Raw genomic sequence first — 23,771 nt, forward strand, 5'->3', positions numbered from 1 at the left:
CAGCTAGTTATGCAAAGGAATCCGGCTCGCGAACAAACAAACCCGGTGACAGACGGGGTTGGGGGCGTCTTGACCTGTACGTGCCAGGATGCGGAGCCGTGTCATGAAGACGGCTGTAGGAGCCCAGACAGCGCAGGTGACAGGGTGATCCATATTAACCTAGGTTCGTGTTTGAAAATGTGCAGCCGTGGCGAGATCTCACACACGGCAGGAAAGTGGTGCTATAACCAAGGAAGTCTCTGTACAGCAGACAAAAAGCGGGTTTTTTTTTTTTCTTTTAACAAAAGTAGAGCTGAAATTATGAATGTTGCTTGAAGAATTAATTTGACTAATATGGTGCGGAAATACCAAGACTACAAAGTCTTTTCTTAAAAAGTCCCAAATTATAGGATATACAGTATGCATATAACACCTGGATAATTTTCAAATTAGCCTAGGAATTGCTTCCAGAGGGCTATAAGGAAAGAACAACCATGGAATAGATTTTAAATAAAACTGAATTATTCTGGCAGTTAACTGATGGCTAACACTGACGACCAGCTAAGGGATTCTTTCAAACGAAAGTTGCTGTTTGAGCTTCTGGAGCTCGGAGGTGTTGACCTTGCTAAGGAGGTTGTCAGCTAACTAAGACGTTCTGAATGTTCAGACAATGGGATCTCATGCAAGAGCACTCAAGGGTTGAATGACTCCTGAAGTGAATGTTCTTCTTCTCCAGCTCTCTGCAGTCCTTAACAGTGTCTCAGAGGTGTCCCTGTTGAATCTCTCCTATCTCCTTGGTGATGAATACCAGACACTCATTCTCTCACCGGGTGTTAGTCTAGTCGTTTCTCATCAAATTTTTTTCTCTAGCTCCAAAACCATTTCCTATTGCTAAAATCCTGTGGGAGGGTCTTCTCCCTGATTTTTAGAGGCAAAGTCTGGGCTGATCAGCTTGAGGACAATGTCACATGACCAAAGGAACTTGGGAAGGACCTGGCGTAAACTTTCTGCATTTTGTTTTTTGGGCCAAAAGAAGGTATGTTGGGAGGAGGAGGGTGAAATAATGTAACTAAACTGGGGGGAGAGGAGACAGACCAATATATACATATAAAAAAAGGAAATCAAGCTTAAAAAAGAAATCAAACAAACAAAAAGAGTTGAATGGGTACAAACCCATGAAGCCACTTGATTCGCCCTTTAGGACGTTTGATTCCCCCCATATAAGCTTATCCAGGTCCATGTCATCGCAGTCTTTTACTCACCTTCCTAGTCATCATCATGTTCCAGAACCAAAAGCCCACTAGTTGTATTACGTAAAGCATTTGGGAAATCCGCTCGATCGCTGTCCGCAGTCACTCCAGCCCAGTCTTCTGTTACTGCCGTCAATGCGCGGTAGCCCCCTTTCCAACACTGACATCATAGTCGTCCCATGGCAAGCCATAGCCACCACAAAAAAAACAATATTAATACCTCCTCTATTGAAACAGTATGGTTATTTCTTGTACATCTCATATTACTTTTTGTAAAGATCCCTTTTAGCATGCAGCTGAAGTTGCTGTAAAAATAGACTTCTTTAGAATGAAGCTGTTTTGTCTTCTTTCAGATCTGTTTCAAACCTGAATATTCCCTTGCCCCGTGTTTCTCCTCTGGATGCCATCTGCCTGAGGCAGACCACAGAGAGGCATTCCAGCAAGGTCCTGGAGACCATCAAGTAGGAGCGGAAGAACTATCTCCATTGCAGCATGTCCCCCACTGCAAAAGCATTAGGGCTTCCTTACTCTATGGTTACGCACAGCATCTATCTGGATGTCCTCTAGTTCTGCAGCGCTGCTAAACCCAACGACAGAACAGTCAGGGAGTGTTCGGCAAGCTGCCAGGCGGCAATAAGAACGCAGCATCCACCTCGAAAAGAGAAACATGTTTCCATAGAAGAAGAGAAACCTGTTTCTACCTCCCAACTTCCAGCCTGCTTGATGATCTCATTAGCAAGCTCAGCATCTCAGATCCAGGAGTTCAAGCAGCAGCACTGACAAGTGGGAATCCTATTCTTGTCATGTAGCTGGCCGGAAACATCAAGCTCTTCAGAACAAGCTGGGTTTTTCTTCAGGACACATATCACATTTTCATACTGGTTTCTTGTGTCACCCGAAAAGACGACAATTGAGGAAGAGGATAATGTCTCTGTGTTTTGATACCGGGATCCCCACCAGGCGGATTGCAGAAACCTCCTCCGCAATCCCAACAGCACTTTGAGATGCATCCAGCTATGAAAAAGTCAGGTTTTTATGAGTTCATTCTGACACAACCCAAGATTCGCAAACACCAGCTTAGATTTTGTGGGCTCTCCCAGGTACAGCCCTGCTGCGTCCCTCACGTGGTGACACATCTGCACGCCAGCCCAGACTTACACAGGCTTCTGCCTGACGATGCCACATCGGAACACGGGCGCGAGAAGATTCCTCAACCCCATCTGTCACTGGGCCCGTCATATCAATGCCTCAATTCTAAAAAAGCATGAGGACGATTTAAGCTGCCTGGGTTCATAGTCTGCTACTCTCACATCGATTGAGGACTGCAGAGGAACAAAGGAGTAATTTCTTACAATTGGGGATGACAGACAAGTATATTGTAGGCATCTAAATCCGGATCTGACGTCACTAGGACCTTCTTGATAATTGGTCAGCGGAATCCCCCTTTTATTTTCTGCTTCAATTTTCATTCCCAGGAGAAGACTGGATGGCCTTTCCCTCAGCGTAAATATCCTTATATGTCCTATTTGGCCAGGGAGGGTTAATCCCCGCGACTTAAACACCATCTCACTATGGTTTAGGTGTGAAATGAGGTTCTACTCCGCACTGGTAGGAGAATGAGAATGAGGACATGGCATATTTATTTATTACATGAATCGCTGAAGGATTTAACGTAAACCGATTGGTGGTATGCTAATGAGGAACAGGACTACAACATAACAGGCTAGTCTTCCTTCACTCTGCTTCGCTCGACAACCCACGTGTGCAGTTTGGTCTCACGCCTCTTCTCGCCCGCCAACGACTTGCTGTACTGGCTGGGGGGTCTGGTGTGCATCACTGTCACAGAGCAGCCTGGGTAACTGTCTCAGCACAACATGGAATCCCTCAGGATCACGAGTGACATAAGGCTCCTATTTCAAGCAAAATCTCAAAATAGTAATAATATATATATATATATATATATATATATATATATATATATATACACACACACACACACACACACACACACACACACACACACAAACACACAAAAAAAACCAAAAAAAAACAGGACTCATGATAATTCCACAAAGCGAAATGTCCCTCACATTAACTTGCAAATGAGCCACTGGGGGTTGATAAATGTGTGAATGGGGATTATATCCAAGTCGCATTAGTAAGATTAGCCACTTATTATATTATTGTAATGTATATGGGCTTGTTTATGGCCGTATAGCGGTAGGGCGTGTCCATGGTCACTGTCATTTCTGCCTATGGGTTCACTGAAAGGTCTCAGTGGATGGGAATGCATGTACAGTATATCCTGTATTTCTGGGAAATGAGAACACACACACACACACATTTCATATGTTTGTGGGGACTGTCCATTCATTTCCTGATTCCTAACAATGACAACCTTATCCCCTACCCAGCCCTAACCTTGACCATAAGCAACCAAACAAAATACTTTTGACATTTTTAGTGTTTTGATTGCAGTCACAGATTTACATGAAATTGAGTTCCATGGAAAAAGTGCTTCCCACAACATCAAAATAGCAAATTTTTATCACATACCAATGTAAAATATACCTGACCACCCCCCACCCACCCCCCCACTACACACACACACACACACACACACACACACACACCTCTGCTGTTAGGCTTCAGTCTCTCTGGACCAGTGGCTGTTACAAGGCGTACCATGTCTTGACATATAACCACATGAGATGTCATAAACGCAGAGAAGATATATGCAAACTGTCACCTACACTCTCACCTACATGTGCACGGAGAAAATGTGGCAGTTCTGCTTGCAAAGAAAAAGGGTTATAAAGCAGTGAGAACACTATGGGATGCATTGTGGGGGACTGGCTTTTTTTCTGGTCATGGCCTGTGTGCTTCGTCTGTTAAACAATTCCAAAAGCAGCAGTAAATGAATTACTTAATAAAACTTGTGCTCAGCTTTTCACAGCGTGTAAACTTTTATAGTGACCCAACCACAACAGTGAAAAATTAAAGCCTTGTTTAAATCTGTCTACAAAATGAAGACTGCAGTGCTTTTGGCTAATTTAAGGTTTTCAGCATGGAAACTCCATTGTATTTCCTGTGCAAATGAGTCGAATTCTGTCCTGAAACCACAGCAAGATCTCATCGTCTATTACCATTCGGTTAGAGTCCACATCCAGTGTCCATGCCATCTATCCTGCTCGACGTTACTGTGAATTACAGGGAACGAGGTAACTGACACTATAGACAGGAAAGCAGTCCACCGCAAGACACACTCACACACTAGGGACAATTTACAGGTTCACCTGTATAAAGTCCATGCAAACACAAGTAAACATAAGAACTCTACATACTCAGAACTAGGATTTGGGATTTGAGCCAACAACCATGCTGGCGAGAAGGCCCAGTGATAACCACTGAGCCACTGCGCCAGCCCATCCAGCATCATCTCCTGCTACGTGTAGAACTCACCTGTTTTACTACTACAGTTGTAACTTACGCCCTAATTAGGGGAGACGCACGTTTTCCTGTCATTCATCCACCCTAATTATGGGGGACGTACATTTTCCTGTCAAACCTCAACTTTAAGCTGTAGATGGTTGCGGGAATTGTGCCATTCCTCTGGCCTTGCCACCTTTGTCGTTTTAGCAGCTGACTCCAGCAATGTTCGCCGGTAACAAGAACTTCAGCACACAGTGACACTCATTGGTGACAGCATAATTCCTGCAATGACGCGTAGTTACATTTTGCATGCAGAGATTTGCAAGACAACAAAACCAAACAAAACGCAACAAAATGCTACTCATCTCTGGAGATTTATAATGTCTGCATTAGGGGAATGAGACATGATTTACCTTAAAACTATCAACATCTGAGGCAGTTGACCTTTTGCCTCTCACACATACATTACACCTTTAAGCTAATAACATCCTCTCCTGTCCACCAAGGGACCCCATGAAGAGGTGGCCTCCTCTCTTTTCTGGCAAACTTGAATTCTCCCTGCGCTGAGAAATCCTTACCTGCCCGGCATCTGCTTAGCAAACAAATAATGAAGTGCAGCTCCTGTCCCTCCCATAGGGGTTAGGTGTGTTAAAAATAGCCTGAGATAACTAGAGAGGCACATCTGGACATTCCAGGAAGTATGACAGACTCTCCATGGCCTGCTTTATTATTAGCAGTCGTGCCAGCACCAGGCCCAGACATCTCCGAGGACAGGAACAGAAACGCAGCTGCCTTCCACTAGCTCGCTCTCTCGCTCTCTCTGGGTGCACTGGGCCGCTGTCAGAGAGAGTAGCAGAAATGCAGAATCAGCAGAAGTCACCTAGTACCCCGGAGAGGAGAAACACCACGTCTGACCGAAGGAGTGGGCCCCGGTTTCCTTTTGGCCAATTAGACGTCGGAAACAATCTACGGTCAACCTGGCGCCCCTTTACCCACGAGTCACATGGGGTTTAATGGCTTTGGCACTTCATTAAAGGGCTCCAAAAAAAACACAAAACAGAAGCATTGAGGATTCACCTCCTTAATGCTAAATTTCAACCACGTCGTTGATAAGCCCACGCTGCCCGCAATGCCTTCTGGCTCCACTGAGTGGCCATGATATACATGTTGACTGCTCTTGTCGTACCAAACATGATCTTCTGAGTAATTACCGTCCGCAGATAGACGTCCGTAGGTCTGCACCTCCCAAGAAAGATGTTTAAATTGAGAGTTGATGAGGGATCAATACAATCCAATTTTAAACAAAATCTACACAAATACCCATTGAGGCCAAAGGCTTTATAAAGGTTTAATTATGTGCCAAAGTCACATGACACGATTCCTGTGAATACATCAAGTCTCAAGGTGATTTCCCGTGTCCCATTGACCCATTTGACAGATTTATATTCGGAAGTGAATACACATAACCTTGCACTGAAATGAATTACGGAAATATATAAATAAATGCCTCTAAATGCTCTGGCACATTCTGTAGCCTGGAGGGGTGGCTGTATTTGGGTCACCAAAGAAAGCCCATATCATCCATGTCAACTTCCTGTATCGAGGTGACAGTAATATTTAAACGCGGTCTTGAGGCTGTTCTCACATAACATTTTCTTTTCCCCTCCGAAGTCAGCCAAAGAGCAGGCCATACAGGCCTTAACATGCTCCTCACATTATCGGTGTCTTGTCTTCTCCAGCCATCTACAGCTTTGAGGGGATGAAGACCAAGGCGTTACTCTCACCTCACACTAACTCCACCTTATCATTATCACCTCTGGTTTACTTGTGGGGGTCTCTCCTCCAGAGCCGCTCATTCCGTCAGACACATCTGCTAACTACACGTCCCAGACAAATCAATCATAGGATCTTTATGGGGAAACCCTCTTACTGATGCATTTTCAACAGGTAATTCCCACAGTCACCTGCAGGGTATGTTCTTCAACAAGTGGTACCCACTGAAGGGCCAAGAACGTCGAACAAACAAGGAAACAGCAGGGCAAACAGGCCCAGATTACAATGAAGAATGCAGCTCTCTCTCTATTCATTTTCTGTAATCACTCATTCTATTCAGGGTCATGAGCCTAGAGGTGCAAGGGAACATCCCAGGACAGAGCACCATCCCATCACAGGGCACGCTCACTCACACCTATAGTTAATCTGCTAACTCCATTTAACCTCAGCATGGGGTGGGGGGGAACCGGAGTACCTGGAGGTACTTCCACGTGGACATGGGGAGAACATGCAAAGTCCACACACATGGAGCCATGGTGGAGACTCGAACCCTGACCACCCTAGGGCACCGCTATATACAATCTTAACGATTTTATTGAAAAAATTACCCATCCATCTACCCACTTATCGGGGACTGCACTGGGCCCATCCCAGGAATGAAAGGGCAGGGGACTCCTTGAATGGGATGCCAGTCCATCACAGGGAAAACCTTCACACGCACCATGGACGAATCTGGAACACCAATAAGCTTAACTGCATGCTTTGGAAGCATGGGATGAAGCTGGAGCGCCAAGAGGAAACTCACACAAATGCGGGTAGAGCGTGCAAACGTCCCAAGCAAAGGCGAGTGAGGGGTGGGAATCGAACCCCCTGGCCCTAGAGGCGATACTAATGACCGCCGAAACACCACAGCGCCCAAGAAGCGGACGCCTGTAAATTTACACACAAATGGCAGCTCCTGCCCGCTTCTGTAAACCCTTGATCCAGCCATCCATCCGTCTCTTTTTTCTGGATATCGATCGGGCTTCTTTTAAAGCGGTAAATCCATCAGGACGCATTGTTAGATGCACGGGGGTGCAGCCCACACCTAAGCTTGACGCTCCCAGCTGTTCCTAAATACACAGCGCCCCCCGGGGCCCCCGCATTACATGTTCCACAATAGTGCGGCGCTGGGTAATTGGACGAGGATCAAAGCAGAGCCCGGGCCAGACTAAATACCTGACGAAGTAGAAGGTTAGGCCCCGAATGGCGGCGGCGCGTGGAATGTCAATGAGACTGAAGCCATAGAGCTTGCGCTCCATCCAAAAAGGAACCCATGGGCAGGAAACACTGCTCTTACATATTGTATTTTTCTCTTTAAATGTCTAAATGTAAACTACAAATGACAAAGTATACCAGCATTCAAAAAAAAAAAAACTTTCCTGCAAATCACTGAACTACTTTGACAAGAGTAACTTAATACGAAAATGCGCAGTGAATTATACTCCGTGCCTCTCAGCCAATTTCACTTCGACATTTTACCGAAATGTCAGCCATAATTCGCAAGGCCTTAATATATAAGGCATTAGAATGAAATATACAGGCCTGCGAAATTTCAAGGGTACCAGGCAATGTTTATTAAGTTTAACGCTTTTATTTACTTTTATTTACAGATGGCCAGACAAAAACAACTAGGGTAGCCAACTGGAGATGTTTACATTTATCCATGTACACGAAACTTTTATCCAAAGCGACTTAAAACAGAGGGAAGGGTAACAACTTACACGCACTGCCCATAATTTGAACTGGTGACCTTTAAAATTATCAGTGCAGTGCACCACAGCTACAGGAACAACTAAGGGAAACGTTCACTAAACAAACACAGCTGCCTATAATAGGCTAGAATGGCTTGTTCCATATTTGTATCCGTTTGGCTAAGGGAAGACATTGATCTGCAGTTAAGAATGAAAGATCCATCTGTTTCTGGTTCAGCTCAACGTGGTGGTATACAGAGTGGTGTAGTGAGACCAAAAATATTTACACAACAGATTTCATAATTAAAAAAAAAAAACTAAAACACACAAGGCTCCACTGCCAAAACATGAAGCCACGTTCATTTTCCTTCATGCCGTTTTTATCAACAATAACAAGGGGGAAAAAATACTTCTATAATTAAATCGGCACTCTCAAATACGTTTTTATTCTAAACATAAAAGTACATATTTAATCGCGGACATGTTTTTCAATTTTCTGAAGTCTCGTTAGGCTACTTTGTGTCAGTAATTTGTTGGACTGTTAAAAAATGCAGGTCCATACATTTATATGCTTAGATCATCGAGATTGTTCCTGCTAGCTCATTATAATAAGCAGCACATGTAGAATACATCACATGGTTCTACATGTTTAGTCAAAGCCAAACTGTATTAAATTCCTAATAAATTCCCTAATTAACTGATTGGAAAATGTAAACTTTTATGAACAATTCCTCGGCATTTTACTTAAGTGATAGATTTCCGAAATGACCACATTTTTGTATATTCTTGGCAACAAAATACATTATATCTTCCGCCACGCTACATTTCAAAATATATGCAGTATGCAGAAAATATTCTATAATAAGCAGTATACGCGGGAGCATATACGAAAAAAGAGACATTGTAACATGCTACAGGATGCCCCCACACCCAGAATGCAAACAAAACTCCCCAGCATCTTACAAAGGTCACTAATAACCAGTCAGAGCAAAAGAAACCGAAGCATTATAAGGACTTAAGTGTGCAGTGTACAGCTCACTGTGCTTGGAATTCTGGGTAAGTCCTAACCATGATGTGAAAGGGTGAGGTGGAAACCTTAATGCCTCACTTGGCCGGATTTCTCTGGGTTCGTCCAGTCCAGTACAAAGACCCAAACTGTCCAGCTATACCTTGGGCATTACCCAGAGGGGAGTGCCTCTGGTTAGAAGTACGTGATCTGATTTACATCCGAAGGTCAAGCTTAAAGGCCAGAAGACATGCTCTTTAACGGTGGTCGTGGCGCCGTGCGCATGTCCATGCAGGAGGCTAATTCAGCCCAGCGGTGAGCAGTGCATCTCTCCATACTTAATCAACCTAAAAAAAAAAAAGTTTTCTCCAAAGGCTATTTTCACTTTTGCATATCATACATATTGATGTGATCTATTGCCAAAAAGCATTAAATACGCGCATAGTTTCTGAGAAACTTACCTAAATAACTTCTGAAAGGTTTATATTTTGAGTTTATGTTTTGCAGTTCAGTGGCCATAATATGACACAAATAAATCCTTATTTTTGGTGAACTAGGCCAGTGGTATCATCTGGTTGACATGTTTTAGTGCAAATGGAGAAAAGGTTATGTGAAATATAGTTGGGACTTATCACACTGACAGAATTGCTTTGACACATTTTCTGACGACCAAATGTACAAATTAAAATTTCGCTCATCCATGAAAAGTTATTACTGCACAGCATACGCATTTTTTTCCTTTAAAGCAATTTCATTGTTTTACTTCAGCATTACTGTGTATACATGGATCTTGCCGAAGAGAAGAAATTATATGGCAGCCGTACTACTGCAGATATGTTAATAACTGACATTTTTTTAGGGAAGGAACCTCACCCCAGGAACAATGAGGGTAGCCTGCAAATCCTCCATCCAAAAAACATTTTGTAGTCACGAATTTTCCCTGACTGCATATTGTGAACGACTTCGGTAAAACTATCCCATTATAATGAAAAAGAATGTGTATTTCGCGAGGAAATAATAAAACTGATGCTGGCAGGGATATAAACAGGTTGCATGTTATTTTGATTTATGATACTCTTTTGGGACTGCAGAAGCTTCGACAGGCTACACCTGTGTGGGATAATAAAATAAAGAAGTTTTTGTTTCCGACAGTAGAGAATGTTGGAAGAGCGACTCATGGAATTTGTTTTCTGTCAGCAGCCCTGTACAGACGGAGGAACGCACACCAATGCAGAAACTAATGGCAAATTTGCATTCCCCCCCCCCCTCCTCCCCGCCCCCCATTACCTGTAGATGATTTCCAGAGAAGCAGAATGTGTAAGCTGCCGCTAAATTAACTTCATTTCATTTGAGCGCAGCTAGCTGAGGCGGCTACCCGCGTCACGCTGCTCTCCGCATGGATGCCGCACCATTCAATCTGCACGTGGCTAAAATGGGAAAGAAAGTGTTGCCCGCAAACAGGGACAGAAACAAATGCAACGACTGAATAGCATCGCGAAGATGTAAATTATGTACTGCATCGGAGGCAGACTCCCGGTAATCAGTCATCTTTGCCATCAGAGGCAGACTGCTTTTCAGCCAAGCAGTAAACCGTTGCTCGCAATAGGTTTGCTCATGATTTACCGGAGTTATCTATGGCGCAAAGCAAGCGTGCCAGCGACGCTCTCTAGAAAGTTCTCAGACGCATCAATCAATGCAAAATGGCATTAAAATTTTAAGTGTTGCATTAGACTTAACGCAGACTGTAGAGTGCCCATCCTCACTATATGGTGTGCTTCGCTGGTTTATCGCATGGTTCTTTGTTAGCATGAGGATTTTAAAAAGGTTCAAAATTAAACGTGACAGTGTCATGTTGATCAATAGCGCAGAGTTGTGTAAACAGACACATCAAGATTAGAGGAAGAAGAGAATAATATTCAGAGAACCTAGACGGAGAACAGAATGCCTTGTTGTTCTGACAGCCTCACAATAATATGTAAACAGAAACATACTGTATCATTACGATTAGCTAGTAATTCACTTTACCCGTTAAATGACTTTTGGTAAGAAAAACTAAATTGAGTCGTTCTCAGTCTGTGTTGAGACTGTGACTACGTAAAATGCTTTATACAAAGAGCATCTTGGCAAAGACTCTGCCGTTTACCTTTTTCTGCAAGATTACAGGTACGAATAAAAGGCTACGTCAAGGCAAATCAAGTTAAGCTTTACTGTCATCTCAGCTATGCATAATACACAGGAAAACAAAACAACGTTTCTCCAGAGCCTACGGTATGACATTACAGTGCTAAAGACAGAGTTTTGGAAAAATTTTTTTTACAAATGTTTAAATAGAGGAATCTTGAACAGGCATTCCCAGCAGCCGTCTGTCAAATGTTGCCCATTGGTGTTGATGTCATCCAACCAAACAGGAAAAGAAAAAACTAGTCTGTGCTTTGCTTTCCTGTCAATATGATGATAGGGTTTGGGCTACAGCTGTCAGTTCACTGACGTTGACATGGCATGGTTTGGAGTTGACCTGCCACCCAATGCTGACTGCTGCCTCTCCATCAAAGGCTTCTGTAAACTGAACCGAGTACTTCCTGCTTCTGTTGGATGAGAGCGAACTCACAAGTGCCAGGACTGGGTGCACTCCTGCGTCAAACACACATCTCTTTTTAGCGTGGGCCAGTATACATGACCTTGACTAGACGACAATCACTCACCGTTCTTGACGCGGTGCACTGTGCTGTGATTAAACTTGCCGTATAATAGAATTCAGGGAGTCGGGCAATGCTTCACACCATTAACGGCACAATAAAAGCTTTCTCAGTTGGAGGGGGGTTGTCTGGGTTGTAAAGCGGCTTGTTCCGTTAAGGTCTGTTCATCGAGACTAACGAATAATTTCAACTTCATCTGGCCCTTTGTCTCTTCATAAACTCCATCAACGGTGTTCGCACCGCTTGGCCTGAAAACGAGTGCTTTCGTGGGCGATTTACACAATGCCGCTAAGTTATCGAGCTGCGTTACACCTTTCAAAATTTCCAGACAGGACACGCATGACTCACGGCGAAATCTTTTCGCCCGCCTCTGTGCTCACACTCTCGTCAGCCCGCGGGATGACCTGTGTTTGGAGATGCTTCACTTCGCTTTCAACTGCTGCACCTTGATCATAATATACTCACTTCTCATCCCTGTGGTGCTATGATATCTCTCCGGTTATAGAACTATGGGTCCTGACCCAAAGCTAGCCTTGGAAGCTAATATCACAGTACTCTGGGATCTTGTGTCTTCAACATAAAGGTAGGTTTTTGCCACAAGCTAACATAAAAAATAAAACAAACAAACAAAAAAACAACAACTGCTGTCTAAGTGTTATATCCAGTTAATTTCCAACGAAGAACCAATAAATCATATTTATCTGGATCACAACACCTCATTTCAACCCTTCTCACACCAACGTAGCCTCTAAATGTACCACATTTGGTCCATAAGTTGAAGCAGTAAGGCTGGTCAATGTGCTTTAATATATTTGAATTTGCTTCCAATCCATCCTGCATTTTCCTTCCTGTATTTACTTGTGCCCATATTACTGAGTGGAATTTATGCTCATATTCATGGAGTTAGACAGATATGTACATAGTGAGAATGTTAAGGCCCACAGAGCAATCCGTAGCCCAGTTTCTCTCTAACTGGAGCAGACAAATGAATGCTATGTTCTTGACGGCACTAATTGCCGGCCAAGGCAGTTGAGCAGAGTTGTAAACACACAGATATGGTGACTTTGCGGCATGTGCACTGAGAAGCCCTGTACTCGCCCCCTCAGCCTAATGCTGATAGAAAGCACTTGGTGACCACAGGGACACTGATGAATTTTAAAAGCAGGGAAATAATCATCGGCGTCACCACTTCACACCATCCCGTCTCTAATTATTTCCCCCCAGAGGGACAGAGATTCTCTTGTTGAATTGGAGATGGATTTTAAAAGTACTGAAATACAGCAGAGGTGATTTTATTTATTTTTTATGTGGGGAGGAGCATACGAGGGGCCATAATTCACATAAATGGGACAACCTTATTATTAACCAATGATATGTTTCAAATCAGTGAGTGACAGGGGAAGGGGCACTCTGGGGGCCAATCAGCTTTTAGCTGAGACCAGTGGCCCTGTGGCCCCGCCCTTTTATAGGCCTCTGCTTGCAAAGCCTCAGCACTATGCATTCACTTATGTGTGTTCAGAAAGCCTGCCAATAACTGTAACTACATATGCACTCTTTGTAACTATATCAATCCAGATTTACTCTGGGACTGGATTGAGAATTGAGCTTTTTGGCTAATTAAACTAATTAGAAGCCACTATCTATCCACGGAAAAAAGCGGCCGCTTCATTTCCAACTGCCTTGACGAGCAGAGGGGGCTATTTCCGAGCTCGGGTGCGAGGCCCGGGTGCTGTACCGAGATGCAGCCACGGTAACATTTCATGTCATACAGTGTGTTTATTTTTGGCGTGAACCGCAGCCACATGAGCACGCAGACGCAGCTGCGTCACCACTATCTGTTAGCCCTGAGATTTACTTACGAAATCTGCTGACATCACCCAGGCAAAAACACAGTTTTCTACATGCTACCAGCATACTTCACTCAGATTGTTTTAGGCGTTGTCCAACATAAAGAGGATTGCTTTTCATCCCAGCGGCAATTTTAGTCAAAGATCATTTTCTCAGAGAGCATCTTTTCTTGCCATGCACATTAAGAGAAGAATACTGATCTTGTTAAATCCATTATCAGCCCTGTCTGATTTGATATCATTTCATAAAATGTCAAAATTGGGCCAGACTATGGAGGGATAGAAGGAGACTCGTCTGTCCTTAACTTTAAACACTAAAGAGTAACTGAAATGATGTTCTCACTGTTTGTATACTTTTTGTTTTTCTACAAATGTGTTTCCTTAAGCTTGTTTTTCAGTTTTGCGATGACTTTAACCTGTTCCTGCACCAATAACGAGATGGAATACTGCAAGGGAACTGTTTCTAGAGAGTTTGTAGATATTTTGTGTCAAAGACTATTGACTAAAATATATCTTCTCTTAACACCTTAGAATATTTGTTTTTGCATCAGATATAGACTTTTCTAACAAATAGTTCAATGTTCCAAAATAAAAACTTTACCTAGTAGCATATCTTAAAGAGATAAATAAATTATTTCCAGGGCTGGTACTGAATATTTGAATATAAATCACATCTATTCCATATATTATCCACTTGGATGCTCACTGGGAACAGTGTCAACCATCTTATACACCAGAAGCTTCACCAGCACAATGTGAACAGTCTTATTTACCCTGACATTCACCAGAGAAAATGTCAACCATCTTATTCACCACAAACTTCAACAAGGAAAATGTCAAGTCTTATTCACCATGATGTTCACCACGGATAATGTCAACCATCTTATACACCATAATGTTTGCTAGAGATAATGTCAACCATTGTACATGTCATGACATTCATTAGGGACAGTGTCAATCGTCTGATATGCCATGACATTCACCAGAGATAATGTCAACCATCTCGTACATCATGAAGTTCACCAGAGACAGTGTCAACCATCTTATAAGCCGTGACACTCACCAGGAAGAGTGTTGATCATCATACTCACCATGACATTCACCAGGGATGATTTCACTAACAACAAAGAGCAGCTGTACTCATTCAGCAGGGAAATTGGTGATAAGGACAGAAAATGAACCAGAGATGAACAACTCTAATGACAAGAGCAATAACTATGAGAGGAATAAAGAACAGGTTGACACAGCACTGATGATGAAGATGCAAGTGGTTTAGAAATTAAATGATGCCAATGACAATGAGTATAATTGCCGCAATCACTATACAATTAACAATGAAAATCAAGGCATTTAGCTGCAAATGCGGAACGCTCTCAGTCATAAGTGAGCTTCATGTAGTTACCATTTCAAATGTTTACACCTTATTTTGTGAGTTGGTCTTTGATATTTGAGGCATGTGCCAAATTACACTGTTTGTTTATGCAAGATCTTTACTTCCATTCTCTCCTGAGGGTGAGGACAGAGCAGGAAGATCAGCAAGTATGGAGCTTTAGGATATATATACGTTCACTCTACTTCCACATCGCAAGTCTGTGCAAATCAGAAATTCGAATTCTGTTAAGAGTGAGATTCATTCCACAAACTTCACAGGTACTTCTGCATTACGACCTAATAACACAGGAGACTGATTCACGGGGGGCAGCACATCTCCAGGTGCGTTTCAGGTCACGCACACATTGTTCTTTGGTTTCTTCACCAAACTGCGACCCCCCCCCCCCACACACACAAATCCAATTTACACGGAGGCCAGTGAGATTGTTGGTCACTGAATGCAATTGCTCCCACTTCCCTTGGCTCCGGAATCACTTATCTGGGCCGAATCTTGTCTAAATGGGCAGATTAGCAATCTGTTTCAGCCCCGGCATTGATTATTTAAAAAGGTCACAGCCCCTTATCTGTGCCTCTGTGCTGATATTCCACTAGAGGCAGGGAAGGGAACAACAACAAAGTCCTTGAAAGTTCACAAAACATGTATGAGTCGGAGTGTGTGTGGATTACGTCCCCCAAAATATAATAAAAACCTGTCATTTTGTGGGGACCATTCTTCAGGTCCCCACAAAACTCTGTGAATGCAATCAAAAAGTAAAAATGCCAAAAGTCTCATATGCTGGGTAGGAGTTAAGGTCGTCATGTTGGGGATAGAGTTTTCCCCATAGAAATGAATGGAGAGTCCCCATAAAGATATAATTACAAACCTCTGTGTGTGTGTCTGTGTGTATGTGTTTTGAATCTGGAAAAGAATTACTTACAGGCCTGCTGTTATAGCCTCATTTCCTGCAACGAGTGAGACCATCACACGTCTGAGGTTGTTTGAGGCGGGTGATTTTGCAGTATGTATATTCCGATTTGACATAGAGCACTGCGGGCTTTTTTTGCAGAGAAGAGCAGCATTATCCTCATAAGTAACAAGGCCGACTTCTTGAGAAATGTGCTGAAGCTGAATTAATCCAATAAATTTCTAATTAAGGACAGTATTTGAAAAGTAGTTTCATTTAATCATAGTCCTAAGAAATTAAGTAAAAAAAAAAAAAATCACTGATATTTATTTGTAGATTTATAGTTATAGATGAATATAAAGCATTATGTGTTATAGCATGGGGGCGGAGAACATGATGACCTCACATAATGACCTGAGTCTTGCTTCTGTTGCCCGGTTTCTCCACCGATTCCCCCTTACATGCCGCAGAGATGCATTTTTGGGCGTCTGGTGTCTCTAAATTGCCCATAACACGTGGGCGTGTCGCCCATCCAGAGGGCCCTCTGCCTCATGCCCTAAGCTTCCTGGGATTGGCTCCAAGCCCCATCAAGGACTTGTAGTGGATAAGCGGCTATGGTCGACAGACAGATGGATGTCATACTACTGCGACGCTGCACAGTTTTCACCCGTAATTGTAAGTAATGTCTGCCAGTGCTGAGCTCTCGACGGAATGTTTTGTCAACTTGGCTAAACGGCCAGCTGAGCTTTGAGTGTAGGGTAAGGTCAGGCATTTACAGAACGGCATGTCCCCAGTACGGCTCAGTGAATTTTTAACTCTCCTCTGGCCTTTCCTGTTCCTGGCTTGTCAGTGAAAAGCAGCCGGAAAGCTGACATGCGATTGAGATGTACCGCTTGGAGGGGGACGCAGTGCTGGGCATGCAGCATGCACACTGCCTAGCGGGGATGACCAAACTTTGTACGTCTCACCCTTCAACCTCGGATGTTCAAGTACCTGTAACTGCGGCTGAAGGAACAGGGGAAACTTGATATGGCTGTATAAGCAGAACATATCAAATATTAGTGTGAGAAAAAAAAAGCCAGATCGGGAATTTACAAGCTCTAGATAGAGTTTCTGGATTTGGACATTTAGAGGAAAAAGTTTATTTTTTCCCTAATTTATGTGACACTATGAAAATGCATTCGCTAAATCCAGTTGAGCCTAGTACCAGAAAATATGCAACTCATTTACAGTTTCCGCTGCAGATTTTTGGAGGGAAATTATTTTATTTTTTGGGGGTAAGGCGGTTCTTAGACCTATCCCGGGAAATCTAGTCTACTATATAATGAGATCATAAATAGCCCTGGAAACATTTTCTGTCTTGCATCAGCTGTTCATTTTTAATACGTGACACGGTAGCAGTCTGGAGTTCACCAGGGCTTTCCGCATCTCCGTTTCTGCAATTTCGAGTTTGCTGCTGCCCCAGATACCCCCCCCCACCACCCCCCACTCCCGGGTCGGCGAAGTCACTCGGTTGCTCCTCAGCCATCTCCCGCTCCTCCCATACTGGTTTTGCCTCCTGTTCTTCGTCCTCTGGACCCCGAGGTCCTTCGCTTCGTCATGCTGGTGGACCCGTCTGGCCAGCACCCTCCATTATTCCGCATTTTATCGGGTGCTTTAATTACGTGGACCGTTTCCAGTTTTTCTAGCTGCCGTGTTGCCCTATCTGCTCCTGCTTGTCATGCTCTATAACTTCTACTGTCAAACTCTCCCGGTCCAACACCGGCTCCCCGTCCTGGGCGCCGTACTGCCACCATGATAGATGTTCATGAGCCACCTCCACCTCATACATCCTATAATTATCCCTCTTACTTGTGTTGTGGTTTCCAAACCACCTTTTTTTGCATTGCCATTTTGGTCAGCTTGTTGCCCATACGTGCCCATGCCTTGTCCTTCCCTCTATCCGGCCCGATCCCCTGGGATCCCGAATGGCCGCAGGAGAAATAAGGCTTCCTCTACAATGCCGCTATTCAAGTGCACAGTGCAATTAATGGCACATACTGTTACGTCCAGCCTCTTCTCACTTGAGCTCTCCTGATTTTCTTTTGGTCATTGCCCTGTCCATAACTCCCCCTCTCACTGCTTCAGTCACTTTTTGCACTTTCGCCGCAAAAAAAAACCCCTTTCTTCTGCCAAATGTGCATCCAAGGACTCCATGTCGAATCGATACCTTCGCTCAGGGCAGGTCTCGGATAATAGCCTGTATAATCAAGAGTTCTTGGGTTTTATGGGTACTTCATGCTATCCGTAGTCTTTAAGATCAGACCCCCCCATTCTACTCTCACTGACACCTTCCCATGATGCAGTGCATCCTGTCTTTACTTCCCGTGTCACTGATTTACAGTTTTCACTCACTTCTCTTGACTCAATCAACCCCCTTCTCGCTCGTCTGGTGATGCACAGCCCCATTACCGTGAACACGGACATCACCGCAACCTCTCTCCCCTCCACTGCCCTTACCACCTCTGGCGGTATAGACTCGTACAAATTTCCTTTCAATTTCATTAACTCAGGACTGTAACCCTGGACACAGGAAATAACCTGAATCCCAACACCCACAGAACACTCTTGGTTAACACTGGCACAGACAACAATGCAACCAGAAACCAAGCAGCAACATCACACCTTAAACTCTCTGTGAACCTAATTACTGTCCCCATGTACGACCACCTTAATCATTTCCAGATTTTCCCATGTCAACTGGTTTTCAGTTCCTGCCAGAAACTTCCAGGCTTCACTGGACAGGTTAATGAAACACAGAGCTAAAAAAAAAAAAAGAAAGGCCGACCATAAGGTCCAGCAGCACGTCACCGCACGCTGCCCGGCGGTAACGGGCTCTTGGACAGGCGCGCCAAACGGAAGACGGGCTGAGCCGCCTGTCAGTAATGGCCTCTGGAGCAGACAGCCAGGTAGGTTCATAACCGCTATCCCCTCCACCGCCAGACGCGGAATCACAGACAGACGGGCTGTACCACTCCTCCGCAGGCAAGAAACACACACAAAAAAACACACGTTTGAGGGCCAGGCAGGTTCCCCGCTCACCATTACTGTCTGTCAACACTGCAGATGGACAGACCATCTCCAGCAATATTCTAGCCGAGACCGCAAGCCATGTCCTGACAGACAGATTTAAGCCCTGAAGGGTTTATTTTTTTACTGACATATAAAGTTTTTATTAATACACAGTTGCACAATCATAACCTCAACAACCAAGTGCTATCCTTCTAGCAGACACTTAGCAGAAGGTAATGTACCAGCATCAGAGAAACATCCCACCAGCAGCAACTACCTTTCGTCCTTCAGTATTCCTATTGGTTTCTTGTGTACAGGGTATTTTTGACATTCCCTAAGCAGCCAATCAAATTTAAGCAAAACAATAGGCCTAGGAGTAATTTTTTTTCAGACTTGTGTCAGCTGTTTATGGTACGCCGCTCTCACCTCGCCTCAGTCCCTATTCCCAGTTTATGGTGTCCTTAGGGACTGGGGACTAACATCCTCACACCGACGAGCAGGTTCAGTCCCTCAGGTTTAAGCGCAAGGCATCATTTTTGATGTCTATACCAAGCAGCTCTGTATGCAACAAGTGGACGAGCCACATTGGTCTAAGACAGTATTTCCCAATCCAGTCCTTGGGGACCCACAGACCATGTTTTTGCTCCCTAGGGAGCAAAACGTGGACTGTGTGGCAGGTAGGTGGGAGGAAGCAAAAATGTGGACTGTGGCAGGGAGCTCAGAGGGAGCAAAAATGTGGACTGTCTGGCAGGGAGCTCTGAGGGAGCAAAAATGTGGACTGTCTGGCAGGGAGCTCAGAGGGAGCAAAAATGTGGACTGTCTGTGGCTCCCCAAGCACCAGATCTAAGACACTTCTACGAGCCATACAGACTAATAGATCACTGTGTACACTCTGGAATGCATTAATTTATGTGACATACATATGATATTTTTGTCACCACAGTTTGACTTTGTTCTTGTTTTGCAGATTTCTGGATATATTTATATCATGCACTACCACTCATTCAGTAATGTAACAGTATTATTTTGCTGGTAATACTAATTGTCAAATATTAGTATATTTTTAAAAAAAATCAAATGTCATTACACGAATAGACTGACCTTTAGTGAATTCTTTTGAGCTTGTCTAATGATTTTATTAACAGTCGCTTAAGCAAGGCTTTTAAAACTCTTGAAATACTGCTTGTCATTCAGAGCATATGAGTAAGAATCGTATTTGAAAACATTAATTTCTCTCACATTCTATTTTGGAAGACAACCATTAGCCAAAATTACACTTTCAATCAGCAAGCATTTTAGCTTTCAATTAAAAAAAAACATGTTATTTGAAATCCATGTACAAAAGTGGTAGACGTCCTTCAAATGGACTGAAATGTGAAAATTACCATGTGGAGGCTGGAAAAGTCAGACCTGGGATCAGTAGCGGGAAGGAAATGGTTAATTGCCCTGAGACAAAACGTGTCTTTAAATATGTCATAAAAAGCTAAAAAGAAATGTTTTTTTTACTCTTCCTCATCTATATTTTTATCTACAGATACACATATAATTGTATGTGCGTTTTCTAGTATATATTAGATTTCCGCCTTTCAGAAATTGACAGAAATAATTTGTTTACCTCACCTAATTAAGGTTTACCATTTTTTAAGTATTTTGATTTAGAAAACTCTCCCCAACAGTCATCAAACTGCAGGCAACTATAGGGCTGTCAGATATCACTGAAATAGTTTTAAGTTTCCCAAATCTTTCTCACAATGCCATGTATTTTCAACAGCCAAGACTTAATTATCCTTCCAGCTATAATTTACTGGAGATAAATGGTTATTTGGCAGTGTGCTTTACCACTCACCTGTGCACCGTTTGCTAAAAATACTTTAATGTAACGTAAACTCTAAATACATCTGACAAGCTACGTGTGATCAGATAAACTAATAAATTAAATAACTTATCAGTATCTAACAACATCTTAATTACTTCAGGTGCTGTAGAGTAGCCCGCCCGAGGATTTATATAGGATCGGTTGACAGCGAGGAACAATGCCACAAGAAAACCGCATTATTAATTATTTTATTTTCTATATAACAAGATGACACGAACTCGTTTCTCTAAAAATTAAAATGACAGGCTGGAAAACAGAGCGTCTGCAGCATAATGCAACACATTTCACGTAACTGTGCGTGTGATTATCTGGAAATGGGGCGAAACGGCTGCGACGATTACTTGCGCACTTTCAGGCAGATCCGAGCAGCAAAACTGCAAGGCGAGCATCTGTCCGACAGTAAATACGATACTTAGGCAACGTGATATCGGTGGAATTAGTTCGTTGCAGGGTGATGAGGAAAATGAAGAAAGAATGGAAGAAATCATTTTTTATTAAAGCCGAATTGAGATTTTACATGCATATATATGCACGTTTATCACCGCTTAACGAAATGAACCGCAAGGACTCTTCAGAATCTTAATTCAAAGTAAGTAAAGATAATCATGTTTCGTTTAGTTTGCTCTAATATGCAAACATATCATGGCGTGACACTGTCATGCATGTTGAATGTACTTATGATCCGTACTGTATTAGGGGTATTTTTCCGAAGTATTCTCCGGTTAAATAGGGAATACTGGATCCGAAATTGTTACTCTAAAAAAATCACAAGGGTACATTTTCAGCCGCTTTATTAAGCTTGCAGTTTGTCTTTAAAAATGTGCACTGTTTTCACGTGAATGTTCCCCTTTATAAGTAAATTTGAAAAGGGAACCTTGAAATATTTTATTATGGCAAAAAGAAGTGCAAGTCTTGGGATCTCCCCCGTACGCGACGCTCTTACATACCTCGCTTTACAAAGCAGCGTCTATTAACTGGAGGAAACAGAAGGTGGTCTCCTGGTAGCAATCCCTTCTGATCAGGTTTCGACCCTCATGTATTAAGCCATCGGAGATGTGCAGACCATCGCTTCACGCACAGCCGACATTTATTTAAGGTTATACTAACTGGAAACAGTGTATCTCACGCACACAAAGAGACAGGCACGCACAGTACCTATATAAACATACGGTAAGCTATACATCTCATAGGGTGCTGGACACGCACCGGGATTTACTCGCTAGTCGTCGGGTTTAATATGGGACAGTGGTCGGCGTCATCGGGTCGTTAATACATTACCCAGTGTGAAGTACGGGAGAGCAGTGTTGTCGAGATCATCCAGCACGGAGATCCTCCCAGGTAGGTCTGTCCTGACGAAAAGGAGAAGACGGGACTCCCCCCCTCCTCCTCCGGCCACGCTCCCCGAGCCACCCCCGGTAAAGCTGAACTCGTTCTCCCGGAGTACGGGCAGCGTGGACACGGTCACGGTTTTAACTTCGCACGGACTCTCCGCGTCGCTCTCCTTCTCTTTGTCGTCGTCAGACCTGCCGGCTCCGGCTCCTCCCGCCGCCGCGGTGCTTGAAAGCAGGAGTCCAAGCAGGAGAGCAGTGGCGAGCGCTGGTGCTCCTCTCCTGGCCATCGCGCCGTTTCTGCTGCTTTAAGTGAGAGTCATGAAGCGCTTGTGCGCTTATACCAGCCTCTCCGCTGGAGATGTGGGGTGTGTGTCCAGGAGGCGGCAGCACAGGTGAATTATGCTTTTCCCCCCCTTCCCAATAATTTCACCCACTCCAATTTATTTACCGATCTCCAATTACATTTTATTAAATGCATTATTTCAAAATAATACATTCTTACTACTCATCATTAACTTCACTTAACTTTTGTTCAGTATACTTTACACACCACTCTTTATGCATGCAAATGTTTTTATGTATTAGTTTGGTTCCCTAACGCAAAATTATCTAATGCATGTTTAACTCGCATGGATTTATTCTGTTTTAATCGTGACTAATTTGTCCAGCTGTAGCTCAGCCCTGACGGAGATAAGGTGATTTCGCTATTAAATTGTTACTTATTTAATACTCGTGTTTACATGACTACGCTTAAAAAGAACAGTTTTTAGATCTTAATCCATTTTAATCGTCCTTTTTGGAAGGTATTCAGATGTTGTAAGCCGTAGCTGTATTTTTCACCCCGAGAATTGAGCTACATCTTGCTCTGCTTTCGGTCATTATTAGGTTACGGTGACCGCAACAATCCACTTTCACAGAGCAGCAACAGAGCAGTTACATTTTCTAGTTAGTGAAAATAAAATTAAATGTACCAGTACAGTAAAAATAGATTTGCCCTACTCCAGGTAATAACTGGAAAAATTATTCCCACTGTGAAATATGATTCACCATAAAGCACTTTTATCCCTTTTGCAGAAATGTTAGTGGGGGAATGATTATTTAAGCATTTACATACGCTCACATGTCGCGGAGATGAGAGTAGTTCTAGCCTCGCCAGACTTCCAAAAAAGTCTCGCTCAGCTAAGTTTGATTTTTTTGTGTTGTTCTTTTTTTAATTGTAGAAAACTTTATAATTTATACATGAAGCAGCAGTTCTGGTAACACTCATTATGTATCATATTTCACCATATGATTACATGTCATATTTCAGTACAGACGTGGGGGAGGGGCATAGTTTCTGAAGTTATTAGGTTATTATGGGTGAATTGCGGAAACCCCAGAATTGCACTCCCAGCTTGCATCGCCCTAAGGCTTGCTTCTAGTGTGTCACTTTGATCCATGAAAACGAAAGACAGCAAAATTTAATGAAATAAATATTCCTAATATTTAAGCAATTTCCTGCTGTGAATTAATGATAAACAT

At 43.2% G+C, this 23,771-nt stretch overlaps 1 protein-coding gene across 1 annotated transcript in view; it reads right to left on the minus strand.

Annotated features, from left to right (window-relative positions):
- LOC111843458 (astrotactin-2-like) overlaps positions 1-22,605 on the minus strand; it is a 285,762-nt gene extending 263,157 nt beyond the window's left edge. Inside the window, exon 1 of the mRNA XM_023811080.2 lies at positions 22,198-22,605. Within this exon, the coding sequence (XP_023666848.1) occupies positions 22,198-22,537 (340 nt within the window). The 5' untranslated portion in view covers positions 22,538-22,605. The remainder of the gene's footprint in view (positions 1-22,197) is intronic.
- Between the last annotated feature and the right edge of the window lie 1,166 nt (positions 22,606-23,771).

The sequence above is a fragment of the Paramormyrops kingsleyae genome, chromosome 7 (genome assembly GCF_048594095.1).
Source record: "Paramormyrops kingsleyae isolate MSU_618 chromosome 7, PKINGS_0.4, whole genome shotgun sequence".
Taxonomy (NCBI): Eukaryota; Metazoa; Chordata; class Actinopteri; order Osteoglossiformes; family Mormyridae; genus Paramormyrops; species Paramormyrops kingsleyae.